Raw genomic sequence first — 21,209 nt, forward strand, 5'->3', positions numbered from 1 at the left:
GCAAAAGACCCAACCAAACCCACTAGTGGGCTGCCCAAACTGAACCGCCCAGCTCAGGCTAGACCTGAGCCAAACCGGTCCAGAAATGGACCGGTTCCGCTCAAGCCGATCGGCCCCGTCCCGCTCCGCGTCCCCCTCCCGCGTCCCTGCTTCGGCGGATCGAACGGCGCGGCGCCCGTTCCGGCTGCTTCCGTGCGCCGCGGGGTAGCCGGCCCTCCCTCTGCGGTCGGCGTCGGCGGTGGCCCGCATCACAATTTCAGCATCTTATCCAAAATAATCAAGGGAAACAACTTATAAATACATGTCAGAAAATGTAATTTCCAATAAGTTAATCTAAACCAACCTTTGCAATGTGTGTCCTAATGCAAAACGGTGTGCCCAAGATAATAGACCATAACTAATTTAGTATACATTATCAAATATAGAAAATCATACCTTCGCTTTAAATTGATTTTTAGTCTCATCTCTCCATTTCAACAAACCTTCAACTATACCCTTCAAATGTGTTTCCAAACCATCAGCTTTAGATTTTGCAACCAATACTTTGATCAAACCTAAATTAGCCTGTGATGAGAAACAATTCAAAATTTTGCAGAAATTTCTTTTTAGCAAATATGCGGCCAGAGGATGCAAGCATTTATTTATTAGATAATGACCTAAGAAAAATATTTGATAAGAAATATAACAAGGAAAAGCAAGGTTACTTTGATTATTTCACGATTTTTCCTCTGTAATAGGAGAAATGAAGATGGGAGCAACTTGTAGGCAGAACTTAAGAGATCAGAAAACTCATATGCCAAGCGAGCTAGACCTTTGACAGCAGCACTGACCATATGTGGTCTTTCACTAATCAGACCTCCAGCAACCTGAGTGGTCAGAGAAATTAATATTTTGTTAGTTATAGCAATTGCAACTTTTGACAACACACTCATCTCACTAATAAAGAAAATAACTGAGCTCAAAAAAAAAAAATCAGGTATTTGCACGACTTCAAGTCTAATCAGCATGAAAACTGTTCTAAAACACTTATGGTAAACTAAACTTAATATGCCTAAGTCTGAAGTAACCTAATTCAAAGTTAATTCTTACATTTACATTCAATAATTATTCATGATTAAAACTAAAGCTTCTATTTTTAATTAAATCAAAACTATGAGAATCTCCGAAGAAAATTGAATTTCAACAAGTCGTGGTGAGCCTTGTAGCCTTTGCTATGGCGTAAATCATACTGTTATCTATTATGGCATCTGCCAGTGCACACCTCATTGTTTTTAAGAAAATGAAAACACCAGCAAAAACTATTGGGAGCTGTCCCTTTTCAATGTTGCCATTCTCTTAACTACATTTAAAGAAAGAATGAAAGGAAGATATAATAATAATAATAAAACATTAAATTTTCTTATTTCCAAAGTATGTGTGTTTTGCTTACTAAAAGTGAAAAAAAAAAGTGTAATAAAAGCCCTGTTTGAGAAGTCCACCACTTGAGCTCACACCATTCCATTTAAATAATCAACAGACTATCTTTTCTGCAAGGAGAGGTTATAGAACACCTTATACGGGTTGCCTTGCCAATAGGGAAAGTTTGTAAGACCCATTCTCTTAACTACATTCCAATATTTAAGTAGTCAATCTCAGGCGTGTTCATGCCAAAAGCCAAGACTAAATCCCAGACTTTCTACGCAACATGCAAATAAAGCAAGAAGTCTCAGAAACCTAAGAGAATGGGCCTTCCTACAAGTGTAATCTCAATCAATTTGGATCGATATAAGGCTAACAATAACAACATCAAGCCTTTATCCCACTATGTGCGGTCGGCTAGATGAATCATTTTTCTCCATAGTGCCCTGTTAAGAGTCAAATTCTCATTTAAATCTAATAAAGAAATGTCATTTATAATATTTTCTAAACAAGTCTTCTTAGGTCTACCTCTACCTTTCTTATCATAAGCCAAATCTAATACATTCATACTCCTAACTGGGTCATCAGAAGGCCGTCATTTTATGTGAACAAACCATCTAAGGCAACTCTCTGTAATCTTATCTGCCACCACAGCTACTCCAACCTTTTTCATGTATATGCTTGTTTCGTATCCTGTCTCTAAGAGTAAAGTCACTCATCCAACTAAGCATCCTCATTTCTGCAAAACTTAACTTAATATTATGTTTCTATTTTAATGACCAATATTTTGCGCCATAAAGCATTGCAGGACTCACCACCATCTTATAGAATATTCTCTTAAGTTTAAGGGGTTCTTTTCTATCGCACAACAAGCTCGACGCTTTCTTCCACTTCAACCATCCAACTTGAATTCTACTAATAATATCCCCATCTATTTCACCATCACTCTGGACAATAAACCCAAGATATCAAAACGTGTACTCATCGCCCAAAGTCATAATCCCCCCACTAGATCTATTACTATTAAAATTTCACTCAAAGTATTCGGTTTTAGATCTACTCAAATGAAAATCTTTAAACTCTAAGGTTGACCTCCATAATTTAAGTTTACCTTCAACTCCCTCTCAAGTCTTATCAACAAGAAGAATATCATCAGCAAAAATCATACATTATGGTACATCCTCCTGCAAATGTCTAGTTAAGGACATCCAAGGCTAAAGCAAAAATATATGGGCTTAAGGATGATCCTAGATGTAATCCACTTAAACTAGTAAAATACTTGGTCAAATCACTTTGTGTTTGAAAACAAGTAACAGTTCCTATATACATATCCTTAATGACATGAATATAAGCATTATTAATCTCTTTCTTTTCTAGAACTCTCCATAACACTTCTCTTGGAACTTTATCTTATGCTTTTTCTAAATCAATAAATATCATATGTAGATCCTCCTTATTCTCTTTATACTTCTCCATCAAACCTCTCAATAAATGTATAGCTTCCAATAGTAGACCTACCCGGCATGCATCCAAATTAATTTTGAGAAATATTAGTATCACAACGTAGTCTATGCTCCATAACTCTCTCCCAAAGTTTTAAAGTATGACACATTAACTTAATTCCTCTATAATTCGCACAATCTTGTGCATCACCTTTATTCTTAAAAATATGACACTCATTCTCCACCATATGGCATCTTTTTAATCTTCAAAATAATATAAAAAACTTAGTAAGCCAAGAAATTCCTTCATCTCCTAAGCATTTCTACACCTCTATAGAATATCATCAGATCCAACAGCTTTTTAACACTTCATTTTCTTTAAAGACTCTCTAACTTAAGTTTTATTAATACACCGATCAAAACAAAAATCTCAATTTTCATAAGTGATAAGGTCACTAAAGTCAATCGTGTTCTCACAATCTTCACTAAAAAGCTTAGCAAAATATCTCATCCACCTTTGTTGAATATCCTCTTCTAAAAAAACACTTTTTGATTTTCATTAGTAATGCGCTTCACTTGAACTAAATCTTTACTGCTCCTATCTCTTTGCTTGGCTAACTTATACATATTTTTTCCCTCCTTAGTATCTAATATACTATATAAATCATTAAAAGCTAAAATTTTTGCATCGTATATTTCTTTCTTAGACTCCTTACGGGCCTCTTATATTTTCCTGATTGTCATAGTTTTTACATCTAAACCATTTTTATAATAAATCTTCTTATTTTTTTATCTTTTCTTGCATATTTTGATCCCACCACCAATTATTTTTACTATTTAGAGCTTTTCGTTTTGATACTTCAAGCACATCATTTGTAACATTTTAATATCACTCATGGTTTAAAATTACGCAATATGAGGCCCGCCTTTGCGCAATTCCAGTAAAAAATGTCTCGATGCTTACGCCTCGAGTTTTTTTAATGAGGCTTGTGCCTCAACTTGTTTGAGGCCCGCTTTGAGGCCTCACTAACATAAGGCTTACGCCTCACGCTATATATATTAAAACTTACATAAATCTTGAAGTAAATGCCCGACATTGGACTCTATAGGAGAGGAGGAATGGGAGAGAGCAGTTCATCATAATGATGATTCAAATGAAGAACCCTTTAATGATGACAGTGCTGATGACTTATGAGTTCTTATGTGATATGTTATTGCTATTTATTTTTTAAAATTTGAATTATATGTTAATGAAAAAAATACTGGGATTTGAGAAAGATAGAATTTTGAGTTGAACTATATTTCATGTTGTCTTATTATTGGGATATTTTGATTTCACTTCATATCTTATGTTTTTTTATGTTTTATATTATTCACTCATTAGTATATTAAAAATTATTATTTTTATGTTTACGCAATCTTTTGATTTTGAGGCTTACGCCTCAAAACGCCTTGAGGCTTACGCCTTGCCTACGAATGAAAATCGCCTCAATACCCGAATACGAATTTTAAACATTGATATCACTAGCTATTTTTTTCACATAATATTTGTTTCCTCATGCACAGACAAAATTTTAAGATCTTGAGTATTATTTTTAATAATATATTTATTTGTGTTATTTAAATACCATCATCTAATCCTATAACAATGTTTTATTTTATTTTTCATATTTTTCCCCTTCATTTTAAAGTTCAAAACTAATCAGCGATGTTGGAACATAAACTTTCACTCGGGATAACTTTATAATCGTAGCAATCTAAACGATCTATTTTTCTTATAAAAAAATAATCATTCTGAGTTTTATTATATCTATTATTATAGGTGATGAGATGCTCATCTCTTTTCTTAAAAAAAAAAAAATATTAGCAATTACAAAACAATAAGCTAAAGCAAAATCTAATATAATTTTATTACCTTCATTGGTCACTGTAAACCCATAGCTATCATGTATGCTTTTAAATTTATCTATCTCTCTACCAACATGTTCATTTAAATATCCTCCAATAAAAATTCTTTTTTCAAAAGGTATCTTTTGTATTAATTCTTCTAAGTCATTCTAAAATTTTAATTTTGAGCACATATTCAAACCTACTTGAGGAGCATAAGCACTTATAATATTAATAATCTTAGCATCAACAATAATCTTCAAAGCTATATAATTATATCTCATATTCTATCAATTTTTACAACATTATCTTTCAAACTCTGATCTATAATCACATCTATACAATTTCTAATATAGCTCCTACCAGAATAACAAAGTTTAAATCCTAAATTATCAATCTCCTTAGCTTTCTCTCTAACACATTTAATTTCCTAAATGCATAGAATATTTATATTCCTATGAATCATAATATCTACTAGTTACATTAATTTGCCTATAAGAAAATCTACATTCCAAGATCATATCATAATTCTAGTTTCATGGACTAGCTTCTTTGCCTGCATCCGTCCATGATGTGGGAATCCTTGCCTATTTAACACTGTAACCGAGAGTCGGTGCAATGACCCTTGCACACTTTTTGATGTATTCATGTCATACAGCGCGTCGCTTCCAGGAAACGTCCTAGCATTAATACAATGTATTAAAAGATTAATGTCATGTTTATTCGACAAGTTTTACGCTGGTTGTTGACTAGTTAATGCAACTCTCCATTTTTCTCATCCAGGACTTGGGAACTGACAATGACAGTGTTAATATATAAAGCTAACAAATCTACTAAATCAAAATTTATACTTTCTAATGGATTTAATCCACAACCAACCTAAACTCAAGTCATACTAATAAGCTCGCCAATCTAACTCAAATCTACCAACTAAAAAAACACAAAGTAAAAATAAAACATGTACCTACACACACTTCTTGGAGTCAAGCTGAAACTCACAGGTAGTTCATAATCATGCTATGACTCTGAGCTCTCCTCAATTATTGCAATGCCAAGGGGTCATACTTTGTTCCTCTGAACCATTCATTGAAACTAATACAACCCTCTATCAATAGACATCAATCTAGAAAGTATTTATTCAACACATATATTTTCACTTTGGCATGGTCGAGATAATTGGATGAGTCAACCCAATGGTTGCTAATCATGCTATATGGGTGTTACAACCCAATTGATTCGATGATACACTCTAAATAATCGAATCAAGAGATCTCGATTGAATTTACCTCTATCAGACCAAAAATTTCCCATTAAATAAATTCAAACCTAAATTTTAACTCTAAGCCTACAATTGAACCTAAGTCGTCTCCTCAGTCGAAACTGCCCTCCTATCATTAATAAGGGGGGATTGCACCCATAGAAAGTCTCAATCTCAAATCTAAATAAGCACTAAACAATTTTAGAAGAAATCCGGTCAAACCAAACCTAATCCACCTCAAGAAAAATTATTGTTTATCCCTCTCATCAATTTGAGGAGGGCTGAGGAGATGGCTTTTCTGAGTGATTAAGATAAATAAATAAATAAATACATCTTCAAATACACCAAATAGCATTTTGATGCACATACGGATTAGTATGTTGATTGCTAAACTAGCTCAAAGAAAAACAAATGGGCAAATCATTGGAACTAGTCCCTAGAGATTTTGAAACAAGACCAAATATATGAAAGATGCTCGATTAGTCTTACCATACTAAAAAGCTGGTGCAGGTTTTCTGTTTTCCCACCACGCTCTTCATCCCTGCATGCATGTCCGATTTCGACCAACAAGTCATACGCTTTATTTCTAGTTTTTTTATTTGTCTGTGAAAAAACAAAAAAAAAAAGTTAAATGAATACATTAACAGAATATATATATATATATATATATATATATATATATATATATATATATATATATATATATAATTTCTACGCACTAAAAAAAGTTTCTTTTAAGTCAACCAGTGGAAGACTTTTTACAAGGCAAGCATGGGAGATGATAGCCTTATCTGTTTTATATGATGTAATTTGGACAATTCTTACAAGTTTCTGAGGCACTACCTCTTTCAAGGAAAGCAGTATTTCGGTTAAAAATGCACTAAGGAATTCCCTCGTCTTTTGCTCGGATGATGTTTCCTGAAAAGAATAAACAATATTTTCTTTGAAGAAACAAGTACCAAACAAACTGCATTAGAACCCAAGCAGAACCTTAAACAAAATACCAACCTTGGAAATATGAACAATTACATAATATAAGCAGTCAAGACGGTGGCGTTTTGCAGAAAAATGACAAGATGCAGTTGCCGTGATGATCAACTGAAGCAACTCATCCAACTTATTTGACAAAAATCCATTAGACTCCTAATGAATATAAAAGAAGTCAAATTTTCTATCTAAAATGAAGATACTAAACTAAGTCATCATAATAACAAAGCATTACCTTAAGAATAAGTGAAAGAATTTTATATGCTTTTTTCTGCATAAGCCCTTCTTCATCCTGCAAGTGAAACAGAACATAGATATCAATTATTTCAGGAATAAAAAAAATATGACAATAATTAGATCAATGGTAACCTGGAGTGCAGGTTTAGTGGCACTGAATAGCAGATCAATCTCTTCTTCATCCAAACCGGAGACAAGCATAGCTGCCAATTCTAGCCTAAGAGCCCTGAAATGAGAAATAGAAATTTAGATGATCATGTTAGAGTGACCATCTTTCAGGACCAACAATTAAACATTATAAACTACCTTGCACGTGTCAAAGAAGCTTCATCAGGTAAATTGTCAACTTGCATGGAAGATGACTCCTTAGATTCCTTAAATTTGATAACTTGTTTGGTTACTTTAAGTAGCTCTATCATATTTTTTCTGAATATTTTTTTTACAGTTGCTCTATCTGATATAGAGGCGAACAAATGGATAGTGGACTGCCAAAAAATGAACCATAAAAATTCAGCACTCTAGCCACTTCAATAAGCAAAATGAGAAAGCAAAAAGAATAGAGCGTAGAGGAATAACAATAACTTTGATATAACATAGGTAAAAATAGATTGTAACCAAGTTCTTTAAATAAGGATGCCAAGTGCACGACTCCCCTGCCATAGTGCAGGGAATAAGGAGGGATCAATGTATACAAAATTAGGCATTTAACCCTTCACTGCATAAAATAATTTAATAAAATATATAGAACTTATGCTGAATAAGAAAATAGCATCTTAAGCTCGTGTATACTGCAAGAAAAGACGGGAAACCAATTGAAAATAAAATGTAAAGAAAAGAAAGAATATTTTGGCTATAAAATAATATTAAAGTTGATAAAATGCAGCAATCACTATATGCAGCTGAGGGCGGCCAAAACAATAAAAGATAGCTAGAGTAACCGCCTCCAAACCTCATTACCGTTATTTAAGGAAACTAATTATCACAAATACCTGCAAGCATCCACCACTATCATTTGGCGCTTCCAAGAAAACCTCTGACAAAACTGACAAAAATTTAGAAGATGACCCCAAAATGTATAAGTTTTCCCGTGCAAAATTTGCTGTGTAAATTTCCTTAGCTTTCCTCACGGGAAAACTTAGCTCCTCATCTGACATGTCAAATCTTTCCTGGGATGCACTTTTATTTTGTTGAATGAGAATCTAAATGCCAAAAAGACGAATTAAACGCCACTACAAAATCCAATAACCAAGCAGATCACCAGTAATGAAATATAATAACTATCAAATAGGATGCACCTGGAGGCCCGAACAGATGATCCCATGCAGTTCAGATTCCTGACGGAGCGTGTTGCACAGTATGTCTTGAATTTCTTTAAAACTAGTATTTGCATCAACTGGATAGTTGCAAAAAGAAGGGAATAGGGACCACAAAGAATATATAAGGCCTTCTACATTACGAGCTGAGAAAATGCGTCCATCTCTCTCCAACTGCAGGATGGCATAACACCATTACTTTGGGAAATGAAACTAGCCAAACAATCCATTAAAAATAATTACCTTCAGTGATTTCTGCTTTAAAAGGCTGACCATACCCAAAATGTACTGAGAAAAAAAATGCAATTCAGCGCCAACTGTGTATTGCTTTAAAATAGGAAGTACCCACACATTCCAATCAGTAACATCTTCTGCGTCAAGATTGAGTGGCAACAAGCATAGAAATTTCTCAGGGCCCATCGCAGCAAGTGCTGAGCCAAGGCATTCATGAAGCTGCATATTTAATGAACTTAATCCTACTAATGTTTGTTTTGAAATTAAGCATGTAACATAAATAAGAAGAAATCAACAAAAATAAATGGAAAAAGGCATATTTGTGAGAACTATCAGAGAATGAAATGGTTTTATGTTGCTAAATATGACCATGAAGCTATGAATGAACTTGCAAAAGATATCCAACGTATTTTTTTGAGGTCATCCTACAATGGTCACATAATCTGTAAATCAAAAGAATGCTTGAAAGAAGATATTTAATACATTAATTACACAAAATGATAAGCATTAGGTTTCTCAATTGAAATCCAAGTACCATTAATGGTAAAAAATACACTTTTCCTTTTCCACCATAAAACACAGAGGACAAAAAACTTGTCTGTCATGTGAAATTCAAACCAAACACACAAGCATTAGACGACTTTTTTGGTTCATGAATTAAGGACTTCCTCAAAAAAACATTGAAAATGTTACAATTTTCAATATTTCATAAGAAATATAGTTGTATGTAAATCCGCATGAAGCCTGAAACCAAAATAATGAGACAAAATTTGATGAACAAATAAATAATAAATTATATTTTTTGAATCTTTACATGAGTCATGCAGTATTAAAAGACATGGATTGTCTCCAGCAACTATACATGCATTGAATTCTTCAAATTTTTAAGGACACTACAACTAAATATCGTCTAAATGAAAACAATCGTATACCACCCATATGCACTAGCAACAAATACATAAAAGCACAAAAAGACATCCTAGTGGACATGTTTGATACCTCTAACATAAGTTCTTGAACTGCAGATTCTAGTCTTAGGAAATGTCTTAAATCCCTAGTATCAACCTTAATCAAGTTGGAATTAAGTAATATCATCGAAGCTGAAGCACTCGTGGCAATAATATCTAACAGATGATCAAATTAATAAATTATTTTCTATCAGTTGTGACATTAATTTCAATTTTTTGCTATTTTCTCCAAAACGGAATATCCCTCTAGCTGTTTACCACAAAAGTTACAAAACAATGCTACACAAGATCAATCGTACCCTTATCAAAGCTGAAAAATTCCTTCAGCCTTATGATGCACTTTTTTTCTTGAAGAACTCAAGCATAACTAGAGCCTCAAATATAATTAGAAGCAAATTAATTAATTAATTAATAATGCCACGGTGACAATAAATTTCCAAATGATTGCTAATATGTTGTTTTAGCATCTTTTGAAATGAATGGATTAGCTCCTATAGAAACTTCCACAATCTAGAATTTGTGTAAAGACCATGGCATGTCTATTACATCATAGAGATCTACAAATACCCTAATCTAAAGATAATAAAAGTAGCTCATTAAGGGGTTAATCGGTTTGGTGTATTTGAAATGCCTGTAAACTAAATATGGTAATTTAACTGCATTTACTTTGAAGCAATTTTTAAGGAAATGGCCTATAAATAAACTTTACCTCATGAAACTCGAATCAAACACAAAAGGCTACTTCTCAAATTTTCAGCTAGTCAAACAGCCAAAAAGTAAACCAAGAACTCAAGCATAGATTTTCTGCTATGGCATCCATTCATATGCATATCCCAAACCAACAGATATAAAAATAGCTCATTGTGATAAAAACAAACGCATGAAACTGCACCAAGAACCTGACACTTATACTGAAACCTATGAGGAAGGAAAAAAAATTAAAGAAGTGTACCCGGCAAGTTGCTTGAAAAAATCCTGTCAAAATTCCCGACCCTACAAACTTCCTATGCGATATGGTCAGCATTATTTATTTCACATACCAAGCATAGTACAGCATTGAAAAAAATGGAGAAAAAGATAACACGCATACATTTGAAAACCGAATGGTGCAGACAGACCTGCTTTTTATAAGAAAATTCATCATCAGGATAGCTTTGTATATCAGCAAGATTTCTCATTATTCCCGCCATCAGCTCTGCTGAATGTCTCCCTAAAACAGAATTTTAAAAAATTGGTATCAACGCAAACATCAGACTTATAAATAACCTCAATTTAGAAGATGTAATGGTAGGGCTGCAAGCGAACCGAGCCGAGCTGAGCCATGCCAAAGGATGTTCGAGCTCAAGCTACTTTAGCCAAAGCCTGTTCAAACTCAGCTCGAGCTCGATTCAAGCTTTCATGATAATGTTCAAGCTTAAATTCATGCTTTCTTGTTTTGGGTTCATTTATGTTTATCAAGCTGCTCATTTTATGCTTATCAAGTTAAACAAGCAGCTTATCAAGCAGCTCAATTTATAATTGATAAATTTATCAATTATCATGCTTAAATACAAAGTTCTATGAAGACATCAAACGGAAATGAAAATTTTTGGAAGGAAGCTATATATTTGCTTAACAATTACCACAAATGATGATCAGCAAAGATTAAAAGAAAAGAAAAGAAATTTCTAAAGCTTAAACCTAAAACCCACATGCTTCCAATACAGCTGCCGAAGGGACAAAAGACATGACTGTTTCTCACTTAATATCTTTGTTAGTAAGAAGCTAGCTAGAATAAGTTGAGCAACTTCATGATGCAGAGTGATAAGCACTATGAACTATCTTCCTAACTGATTTGAATCCCATTCTAAATTATCAAAATGGATATAAACTATTGGTTTTATATGAAGCATCTCTCTGCTTGTTATATTGTTCTCACTCACTAACTGCACCGCTGATCAATGAGGAAAAAGCAGTAAAGAGAAACAATACCTAGTTGATCAAATGCAGCAGAGATGACCTGAAAAACCACATCCCACACTGCATTGTACCTGAAATCAAGAAAGCCTTCTATAATAGCACATATCTTTTCAATGATTGTGGGACCAGACTTCCTTAATCCTCCTCCATGATTCAGGTTTAACTGTTCAATTCCTTGCTTGATCAAGTTCTCATCAAGGCAAGAATATATTAAACTCTTCAGTGCCTCTGTCGCAGCAAAAATAGCTTCCTCGTGCTCACCAGCCAAAATTTCTAACAATAAAAGAAACAAGTCAACAACATAGCTCACCATTCTACCTGATTACATACCCAAAGGATAACTAGAAAAATCATATGAAAAGCTAACCTCCAAGGGAATTAAAGATTATTGGAAGCTTCACAACACACATATTCCTATTTAAACAAAATACTCTTTTGGTTCCCAAATTTAGTAGGCGTGCTACAGATGCCAAGCCATCAGCTGATTTCTCCTTTTCAGGTATAAAGTGCGCCAAGGAGCACAATAGCTCAAGTAAGAACTCAGGAGAAAAGTTTGAAGCTTGTCTAGAACATAAAGTCTGCAAAACCTCCATAATACTCCTAGTGACACTTAATTGTCGCATATCCAATAAGTATTTGCAGTATTTCAGAATAATGTTTGTAGATTTTATTGAAATCAGGTCAATACAGTCCTTTAAAGCATTTAAAATATATAGAACTTCTCTAGCTCCTTTGGACTCTTCCACGGCAACTGAATTAGGAGGATTTGATCCACAGAGCAGTAGGAATCTCTCAAGAGCAGAGGTAATACCTTCACTTGCTAATAACAATACTGTAGATCCTTGGAAACTTTGTAAAACATCATGTAAGCAGGCATAAGACTGTTTTCTCACCTACAAAGAACTCCTTGAAACATATTAGCATGCCTACAAAATAACTGGAAGTCACTGTCAAATAGGCATAGGGTGTATATGCAATAGATAACGAAAGTAAATTTATTCTCCAATAATGGTTAGGAAATGTGTAAAGCTAAATGCATGAAAATAAAATTAATCAAAAATATTTTGAACATTATAGAGATATTAGTTAGGAAAAAAAAACAATAGAAGGATAAGCATTTACAAGAAATTACAATTAAAAAAAAAAGTCTTCACTTTGGTTTTTCTTAAATCAAGCAACAAACCCAAAAAAAAAAATTTGCTCAATGTTTCTATCATGGCAACAATATATAGCACCATATCTAAAATAAGTGGTAATTGATGCAAAACTCGTGGTCTCCTCAGCCGATGGCATATTGTGCAGGGGCTTTTTTTTTTCCCTTCCTTGCAGCCATCTGTTCTGAGTTCTCCTAGATGATAGGCGCTCTCTTGTAATTGCTAGCTATGACTTCCTGCTATGAGATTTCCTTGCTATTGTGACTTGCGGATTTCTTTGACAATGGATTTCTGCCTACAGTTTTGTTTCTCTCCCGGCTGCAATTTTTTGGGATGGTTACCTATGCAGGATTTCAAACTCTTAATCCTTTTGGGATGAGCCTACCAACACAACTTCTAATTATTTTTTATTTAGAAATTGAGGGTGTTTGTGATTATAAATATGAGTTTTCTGGGACATGTTAAAAAATATTCTATGATGATTTCTGATTTTATTCAATAGAACTTTGGTTGGATAAAATTCGTTCTAGCATATTCAAATTTCAAGGGATGTCATATCTTTGTATTGGCATAATTCCTAGGTCTTTTATTTGGTGATTTCTCTTCTTTTCTCAACCTAATTCTTGGACATCTAGTAATCAGTCAAATCATGTGATTGAGTTTGATCAAATTTGGCACAACCTTATCTTGGAGTGCTGCATGACTTTCAATGAACATATGACTCTTTTAAAATCCATAATTTCACAATAAGATTCTTAAACGGACATTAAATAATCATTTTTTAGAATTTGATCTGTTTTTAGTCTTAAACTTAAAAGAACAAAAATTCTTCCAAATTAGAAATGATTGTGAAATCAACCCAGCATACATAATTTGTGCACCTTGTCCTAAATCTACATTAGGAAATCCCAGACACTAGGATATTCTGCATCATATTTGGTGTCAAAGCTTAGAGTTTTCTTTATTGTTCACTAGAAGTAAAACATAATAATCGAGTCAACAAACAAAACACCAAAAGATGCTGAACAAAACAGTTAAAATATGCTTCTAAAGTCTAAACAACTACAACATGACTAATATGATATTCAAAATTATATACCTACATTTAACATGAAATATAATCTTAGAGAACTTTTTAAAAACTTTGAATACTTTTTATAAAAGATATAATGTCTAATTCATAAGTAGTTTAATTGGTTAAAAATGTTATTATGATTTTATATCTCTAATTATTAGTTTATGCTTGTCGTTTAGTTTGCAAATAAACCACCAAAAATTGGTTATTGAAAGTCAATAAGTTACTCTATTTTTTTTTTTAACATCGTATAGCTTTTGTGTTGCATCGAGAATGAATTTTTCATTTACCCAGGGTGTCATATTGTAAACACAAGTTTTGTAATCAATTATAATAAAAATTTCTCTTTATTACACTCTCGCTCTCTTTCCACTTTATGTTTACCCATAAGCTTATCTGGTATCAAAGTACGCAAATATATTACAATTTTTCTATGATCCCTTGCTGTTGTCTTGAAATCACAAGAGATTAATCCAAACATGTTGTAGTGTTTTGATCCCTATTTCATCTTGAAATCGCATAAGGATAATCAGAGTAATGGAGATTGCATTAGCAAAATTGGTTCTAAAGTGTTGTTCAAAAACATGAATCCTAAAAAAACAAGGCTAATTGGAATAAAGAAACCCTAATTAATAATTTCAACAAAGGTTTGAAACTTCGAATCGAGGAGTATTGAAAGGTATTCCTCTTTCATTTTTCTTGCTCTTGTAGTTGGTATTAGAGCACCCAAAATCAAAAACTAAAGATGAGGTTGATAAGATCGAAGATCGAGAAGTTCACATGGCAAAATGACTTCAATTTTGGAGATTAAAATTTAAGGTATTGTTTATGGCAATGTTAGAAGAAGCATTGCAAAAGATAGAAGCAAAGAACCACATAGATATTTTTAAACAAGGCTTGTGGTGCAATCCTCTTGAGTAATGGAGACGAAGTTCAAAGTGAGATTGCTAAGGAGTTGTCCATTAACATTCTGAGGAAACTTGAATCCTTGTACCTTAAAAGATCCCTTGAAAATCAATTATGCATTAAAATGACATTACACGACTAACAAATGGAAGAATTTAAATCACTCAAGAAGCATTTGGATGATTTTAGTAAGGCCATAATGGATCTTAAGATCATTGATTATAAAATTGAGGATGAAGATGTTAGACCGGTCCACTGGACCGGTCCAGCCGGTCCGCACGGGACCGACAGTTCGCGTAATACGTGAAATCTCCGCAGGAGGCGGAGATAGGGCTGGCCGTCCGCTCAAGAAGAGCATTTTAGGAAGCAATTTTGATGGTTTTGAGAGGGAAATTTGAATGTAGGGACTGTTTAGGGATTTCCTTTTGATTTGTATGCATTAAATAATAGATTTTCCTAGGGTTTGAGCATCTTGAATTTGGCTGAAATTTGAGATCTCTTAGATTTAGGTTTCTTTGGGCTCTAGCGGCATTTAGAGATTTGGGAGAGATCGATCCTCCTCTCGAATTGAGGATCAATTGTATCAATGAAAAATTGACAGCGGCGGGTCTGTGTCTGGAAGGGAAAGCTCTGGCATGGTATCAATGGCGTGACAGGAGGGAGCCCATACGGAACTGGAGAGAGTTCAAGGATTGCTTATTAGATCATTTCCAAACTGACGGGGGAGGAGACTTCTATGAGCAATTCTTTGCCTTGACTCAAGAAGGGACTGTGGCAGATTATCGGGATCGGTTTGAGTACTTGGCTAGCAGATTGGATCACATTTCAGAGTCAGCCTTAGAAGGAAACTTCATGAAGGGGCTGAAACCAGAGATCCGAACAGCAGTCAGGGTACTGGAGCCGAGGAACCTGGGAAAGGCTATGGAGCTGGCGCAGTTGGTAGAAGTTCAGAAGAAAGCAGAAAGAGGGGCTTGAGGTAACTGCTCATGAGGCTCTTACAGGATGACGACCACTCCTCTAGCACCCAAGGGGCCTGCATCAGGCAATAGTAATGAGACCATCCGGGAGAAGCCAGTAGGAGGAGGGAGTGGGGGAAATTTCAAGAGGCTGACAGAGAAGGAGATGCAGGATAAGAGGACTAAGGGGTTGTGCTTCAGATGTGATGAGAAGTACATGTCAGGGCATAAGTGCAAGGACCGAACTCTTCAGGTTCTCCTTGTCTGTGAAGACAAGGAAGACGAAAAGGGAGGTGGGAGAAGATCTGAAGAGGAGGAGAAGGTTCACCTGGATGTGGCAAAAATCTCTCTGAACTCTGTAGTGGGATTTACTTCGAGTCACACTATGAAAGTGAAAGGAGAGATAGCTGGCCGTGAGGTGGTGGTGCTAATTGATAGTAGGACTACCCACAATTTTATTTCCACTCAAGCCGTTGACCAATTGGGATTGAAGTTGGTGGACACCGGTTGCTATGGAGTGATGATGGGTACAGGGAAGGTGGAGAAAGCCCAGGGGATCTGTAGAGGGGTGGTGTTGACCATCCAGGAGATTCAGGTGAGGGAGAATTTTCTCCCACTAGAGTTAGGAAGTACTGATGTCATCTTGGGAATGAAATGGTTGCAAACTTTGGAGGAAACCAAGGACAATTGGGGAGCACTCACGATGGAATTAATAGTGGATGGAAAAAAGGTGGTTATAAGGGGAGATGCAAGGCTATCCAAAGCCATGACATCATTTAAGACCATGGTTAGGGACATACAAGAGGAGGGGGAAGATTATGTGGTGGGACTACATAAGTTGGATGCGATCAGATTGGAGGAGGGATGGGATGTTTCTCTTTCTATGCAACCCTTGGTTCAGCAATACAAAAAAGTTATTCAGTCAGCTCAAAGATGGTCACCTCCGCGGGAACACGAGCATATTTCCACCTTGAGGACAAGGTGGATCTTTGGGAGGGGAGTATTGTTAGACCGGTCCACTGGACCGGTCCAACCGGTCCGCATGGGACCAGCAGTTCGCGTAATACGCGAAATCTCCACAGGAGGCGGAGATCGGGCGGGCCGTCCGCTCAAGAAGAGCATTTTAGGAAGCGTTTTTGACGGCTTTGAGAGGGAAATTTGAATGTAGGGACTGTTTAGGGATTTCTTTTTGATTTGTATGCATTAAATAGTTGGTTTTCTTGGGGTTTGAGCATCTTGAATTTGGCTGAAATTTGAGATCTCTTAGATTTAGGTTTCTTTGGGCTCTAGCGGCGTCTAGAGATTTGGGAGAGATCGATCCTCCTCTCGAATTGAGGATCAATTGTGTCTTTTCTATTCTGTTGCATCTATTAGTAAAATACAAGTCATTTCTCCACTGTTTTCTCTCCGATTTGCTATTTTTCCACTGTTTTGGGGCTGAATTCTGTTGTGGACAGCAGGTTTTCATTGATTATTGCTTCTAAAGTGGTTAGAAAATACTTGAAATCTAGTATTTCCTATCAGAAGATCTTGTCGTGATCCTCTTAAGCCCTTTGCCTACAATGTATAAACATTTTGTAAATACTAAGTTATATGGTTAAACCACTTTTACTATGCCAAAAGTGAAATCTATCCTAAATTCCAAAAAATTACTGAAAAATCAAAGGAAAATGTTGGTGATACTATTATGGCACATGGAAGAATGGAAAAATGTGATTTCAAGTTTTCAACAACAAGCATTAATCAATATCCAAGTCAAAGTTCAAGAAAAAATATGCTTCATTTCTTACAAGGAAGCTCAATTGAAGAAGATGTGTCGTGAAAGCAGATGAAGATGCCTAAAGAAGAAAAAGAATCAGACAGCTTGTGGTTATTGAGGGATATTAAAGTGCAAAGGATGGATTCTTGATTTTGGGTGCTCTTTCACATGTGCCCAAATTACCTTGGTTTGCATCAAGAAAAGATTTGGATGTCAACATGGTGATGCATGGAAACAACAAGACTTGCAAAATCATGGAGATTGACAAGATAAGAATCAAGGTGTTGGATGACACTCAATGGAAACTATAAGAACTGAGGTATGTACCTGAGCTCAAGAGAAACAAAAATTTCACTAAGAGTCTTAAACAAATGCAATAATGAATGCAAGAGTGAAGGTGGAAGCTTAAGAGTATATAAAGGCTCATTTCTTGCCATGAAGGGAATCTTGAATAGTGGAGTGTGTTTCTTGATTGAAAGATCAAACATTGAAGGATCAGTTAAAGCAACTATAAACTCAACAAATGCAACCCAATTAACGAATAAGAGACTTGACCACTAAGACAAAGAGGAATTAAAGAGCTTGAGTCATAAGGTCTGGTATGTATAGACAAGATAAAGAACCTTGACTTTTGTGAGCATCATGTTATAGGAATTACATAAGTTAAAGAAACTCATATTCACACTTGAAGTGCACAGGACAAATGGCGTTCTTGATTACATTAATTCAGACCATCGGCAGCCTTCTCAAATAAGCTCACATAGTAATGTAAGATATTATCTTTCTTTAATTGATGATAATTCAATAAAGATATGCGTATATTTTTTAAAACACAAAAATGAGGCATTCCAAAAAAATTCAAGGAATGTAAACAACTTGTTGAAAGTTAAATTTGTAAAAAAGTTAAAAAAAAAAAATGAAGGACTAGCAATGGGCTTGATTTTTGTGCTAATGAATTCACAAAATTCTGCAAAGAAAAGAGGATATTAAGGCACAACACAGTGAAGATGACTCCATAAGAAAAAGGGTCATCAGAGAGGTTCAACAAGATGATTCTTGAAAAGGTAAGATGTATGCTAAGTAATACAAGATTGATTAAAAGCTTTTGCGCTGAAGAGGTTTAGCATTACAATTTATTTGATCAACAGATACTCATCCTCAACCATTGGCTTCAATACACACTAAGAAGCTTGAAGTGGGATACCAGCTAATTACTCTTTGTTAATGGTCATTGGATGTAGACCTTGTGATCACATTGATACATGAGCAATGAAAAGCATTTTTATATGCACTTTCATTTGTGAGCCACATGCAATGAAAAGCATTTTCATTGACTATCCTCAATGAATTAAAGGGTAAAAGTTACAGTGCTTGAAACCATTATTGACAAAATTTATAATAGGGATATTGTATTTAACAAATGGTGAATGGCTAAAATTATTTCATTGAATAAAGACAAGTCAATTGATATTAAAAGGTCAATGAAGCTTGAGGTGAAGCAACCAAGCAAGAAAGTTACGATGACAATGATCAAGAGTTAGTTGAATCACATCTTGAAGAATTTGGTTAACAAACTATCGAATAAAGGCTGAGAATTTTTGTCATAGCAAGATGCAAACTTCAGCTGCTCTGGCGACAAACATTCCTCCTTTCTTCCAAAGTTCAACAGGCGGTAACTCTCCATGACTTTCCACCAATTTTAATGAATCTAGATAAATTTTAGATAAAAATGTTCAATTTGATAATTATCTATCAGCAGAAAAGGACATCCACTTTTTCTTGGCAAAAAAATTTATTTGATCAACATAATAAGTGCTTATGCGTCATGAGTTTTTCGTATATTTTGTCGAGAAGCATTGCATTTCGCATAAAGAAAAATAAATAGAAGCTTCCACATAATACCTTAGAATTGTTATCTGTTACATAGTTCAGAAGAATCCCATATAGTTGTGACATGATGGAGCAATTGGACTTGTCACTAATTACGAGCAAATGCGATATACACTTGAGCGCTGCAATCACCCCATCCACAGGAAGCGATCGGTATCCTAAAACTTGAGCTAAGCTTTCAGAAAAGATACCCCCTTTATTTTTAAGAATGGCAGGAGGCACTCTGGGGAGTATGATAGAAATGAAACAAATGATAGCTGCGACATCTGGGTCTCCACCCGCGGTAGATGGATCGCCGATTAATCGGATAAAGGAGGAAACGGCGGCGGCAAAATATGTAACAGGTGTGAGTGCCAGACCCTGCTCCTTGAGGGCCAGAGAAATGGCGCCAACTGTGGCACAGATATTACGGTGTTCCTCCTGTGGAGAATTCTGGAACCTAGCGAGAACGGCGGCAGCAATGTCTTCCAAGGAAAATTGTTCATTCCCCGGAAGATGGGAAATCTCCATCTCCGCATCCATGTGGCTGTTTTGCAACAGGATTTCTGCTAAATCCTGCCAAACGGGATTTGAGCTCCCCTCCGTTTCTCTCTTTTTGCCCTAAATCCTGTAGTTCGGCGGATTTAAGGGATTTGTCCGAAGAAGCACGCGAAAGAGGAAATGTTACCTTCACAGCGAGCGAGCTCTCGTAGTTGCTTCCGATGAAAAAACTTGTGATCCGACAGGAAGAGAACGCCGTCGAAAGGAGCGAAGTTGAACAGCAACGAAGGAGCAGAGTGACTCGTGCAATCTCGGGGCTGTTTGGTATCGGATTTATCGTGGGACTTAAGTCGGATTTACGCTAAATCCAGCCAAACGGTTTTTGTGCGCGCTTAAAATCCCGGGATTCTGTAAATCCCGGATTTACTGATTTACGGCTTAAATCCCGGATTTACTAAATCCCTCGGTTCGGCGGATTTAACGAGATTTAGCCGAAGATGCGCGCGAAAGAGCGTAAGTTACCTTCACAGCCAGCGAGGTCCCGTTCTTGCTTCCGATCAGAATGTCGTAACTTCCGATCCGACAGGAAGGGAAAGTCGTAGAAGGAGCGAAGTCGAACAGCCACGAAGGAGCCGAACAAGCGACGCGTGCAATCTATACACCTGCAAAGCAACAAGCCGAACAGCAGTAACGAAAAGAGGAGATAACGGCAACCCTAGACGCCTATAAATTTTTATTCATTAACTTAATTGATATAATTTATATTATTAATAATTAAGTAAATTAATTAAATAACTAATTGTATAATTAGTGCATAATTTAATTATCTAATTTAACTTAATTGTATATTTAGTAATTAAATATTAAAATGATTAGCATAATTAATATAACTTAAAAATATATTAGTAAGTATATAATTAATAGTGTAATTAATAATTAATGAGTACTTTGTACTTAACATGTTATTAAATTCATAACACATTAATTTTTATTTTTAATTATATATTTATTTTTTAATTTATAATTATCTTATTCACATTTAAATTCCTAACTGTCATAAATCTTGAAATATCTCGAGATTTAACAGGATTTAATATTTAACATATTAAATAGTTTTCAGAATTTAACACATTTCGAATTTACTAAATTCAGATTTACAGTATTTACTAAATACTATTAAAATTAAATCTCACTTGTAGTCAAACAGTTCTCAAAGAGAGCAAGATGAAATAACACACGAATCCATGTCATGTTTAATGCTTAACAAGAGTTTGAACCCATTCATATTAAGAAAAACCTCGCCTCT

General features: G+C 35.0%; 1 protein-coding gene across 3 annotated transcripts in view; it reads right to left on the reverse strand.

Moving 5' to 3' along the window:
• LOC110097800 (RRP12-like protein) overlaps positions 1-20,595 on the reverse strand; it is a 29,559-nt gene extending 8,964 nt beyond the window's left edge. The window contains exons 1-17 of one of the 3 annotated variants that reach the window (XM_028696855.1): positions 20,426-20,595; positions 20,091-20,220; positions 19,436-20,030; positions 12,051-12,576; positions 11,696-11,956; positions 10,843-10,934; positions 8,766-8,975; positions 8,505-8,696; positions 8,199-8,408; positions 7,516-7,694; positions 7,342-7,435; positions 7,208-7,264; positions 6,994-7,128; positions 6,829-6,903; positions 6,475-6,588; positions 705-866; positions 436-564 (exon numbers count right to left, since the gene is read on the reverse strand). In XM_028696855.1, the coding sequence (XP_028552688.1) occupies positions 436-564; positions 705-866; positions 6,475-6,588; positions 6,829-6,903; positions 6,994-7,128; positions 7,208-7,264; positions 7,342-7,435; positions 7,516-7,694; positions 8,199-8,408; positions 8,505-8,696; positions 8,766-8,975; positions 10,843-10,934; positions 11,696-11,956; positions 12,051-12,576; positions 19,436-19,945 (2,946 nt within the window). In that variant the 5' untranslated portion in view covers positions 19,946-20,030; positions 20,091-20,220; positions 20,426-20,595. Of the gene's footprint in view, positions 1-435; positions 565-704; positions 867-6,474; positions 6,589-6,828; positions 6,904-6,993; positions 7,129-7,207; positions 7,265-7,341; positions 7,436-7,515; positions 7,695-8,198; positions 8,409-8,504; positions 8,697-8,765; positions 8,976-10,842; positions 10,935-11,695; positions 11,957-12,050; positions 12,577-19,435 lie in introns of all 3 variants that reach the window. The other 2 variants (XM_028696854.1, XM_020824369.2) reach the window with 2 other exon arrangements.
• Positions 20,596-21,209: the final 614 nt, after the last annotated feature.

The sequence above is a fragment of the Dendrobium catenatum genome, unplaced genomic scaffold (assembly GCF_001605985.2).
Source record: "Dendrobium catenatum unplaced genomic scaffold, ASM160598v2 fragScaff_scaffold_847, whole genome shotgun sequence".
In the NCBI taxonomy this organism is placed as follows: Eukaryota; Viridiplantae; Streptophyta; class Magnoliopsida; order Asparagales; family Orchidaceae; genus Dendrobium; species Dendrobium catenatum.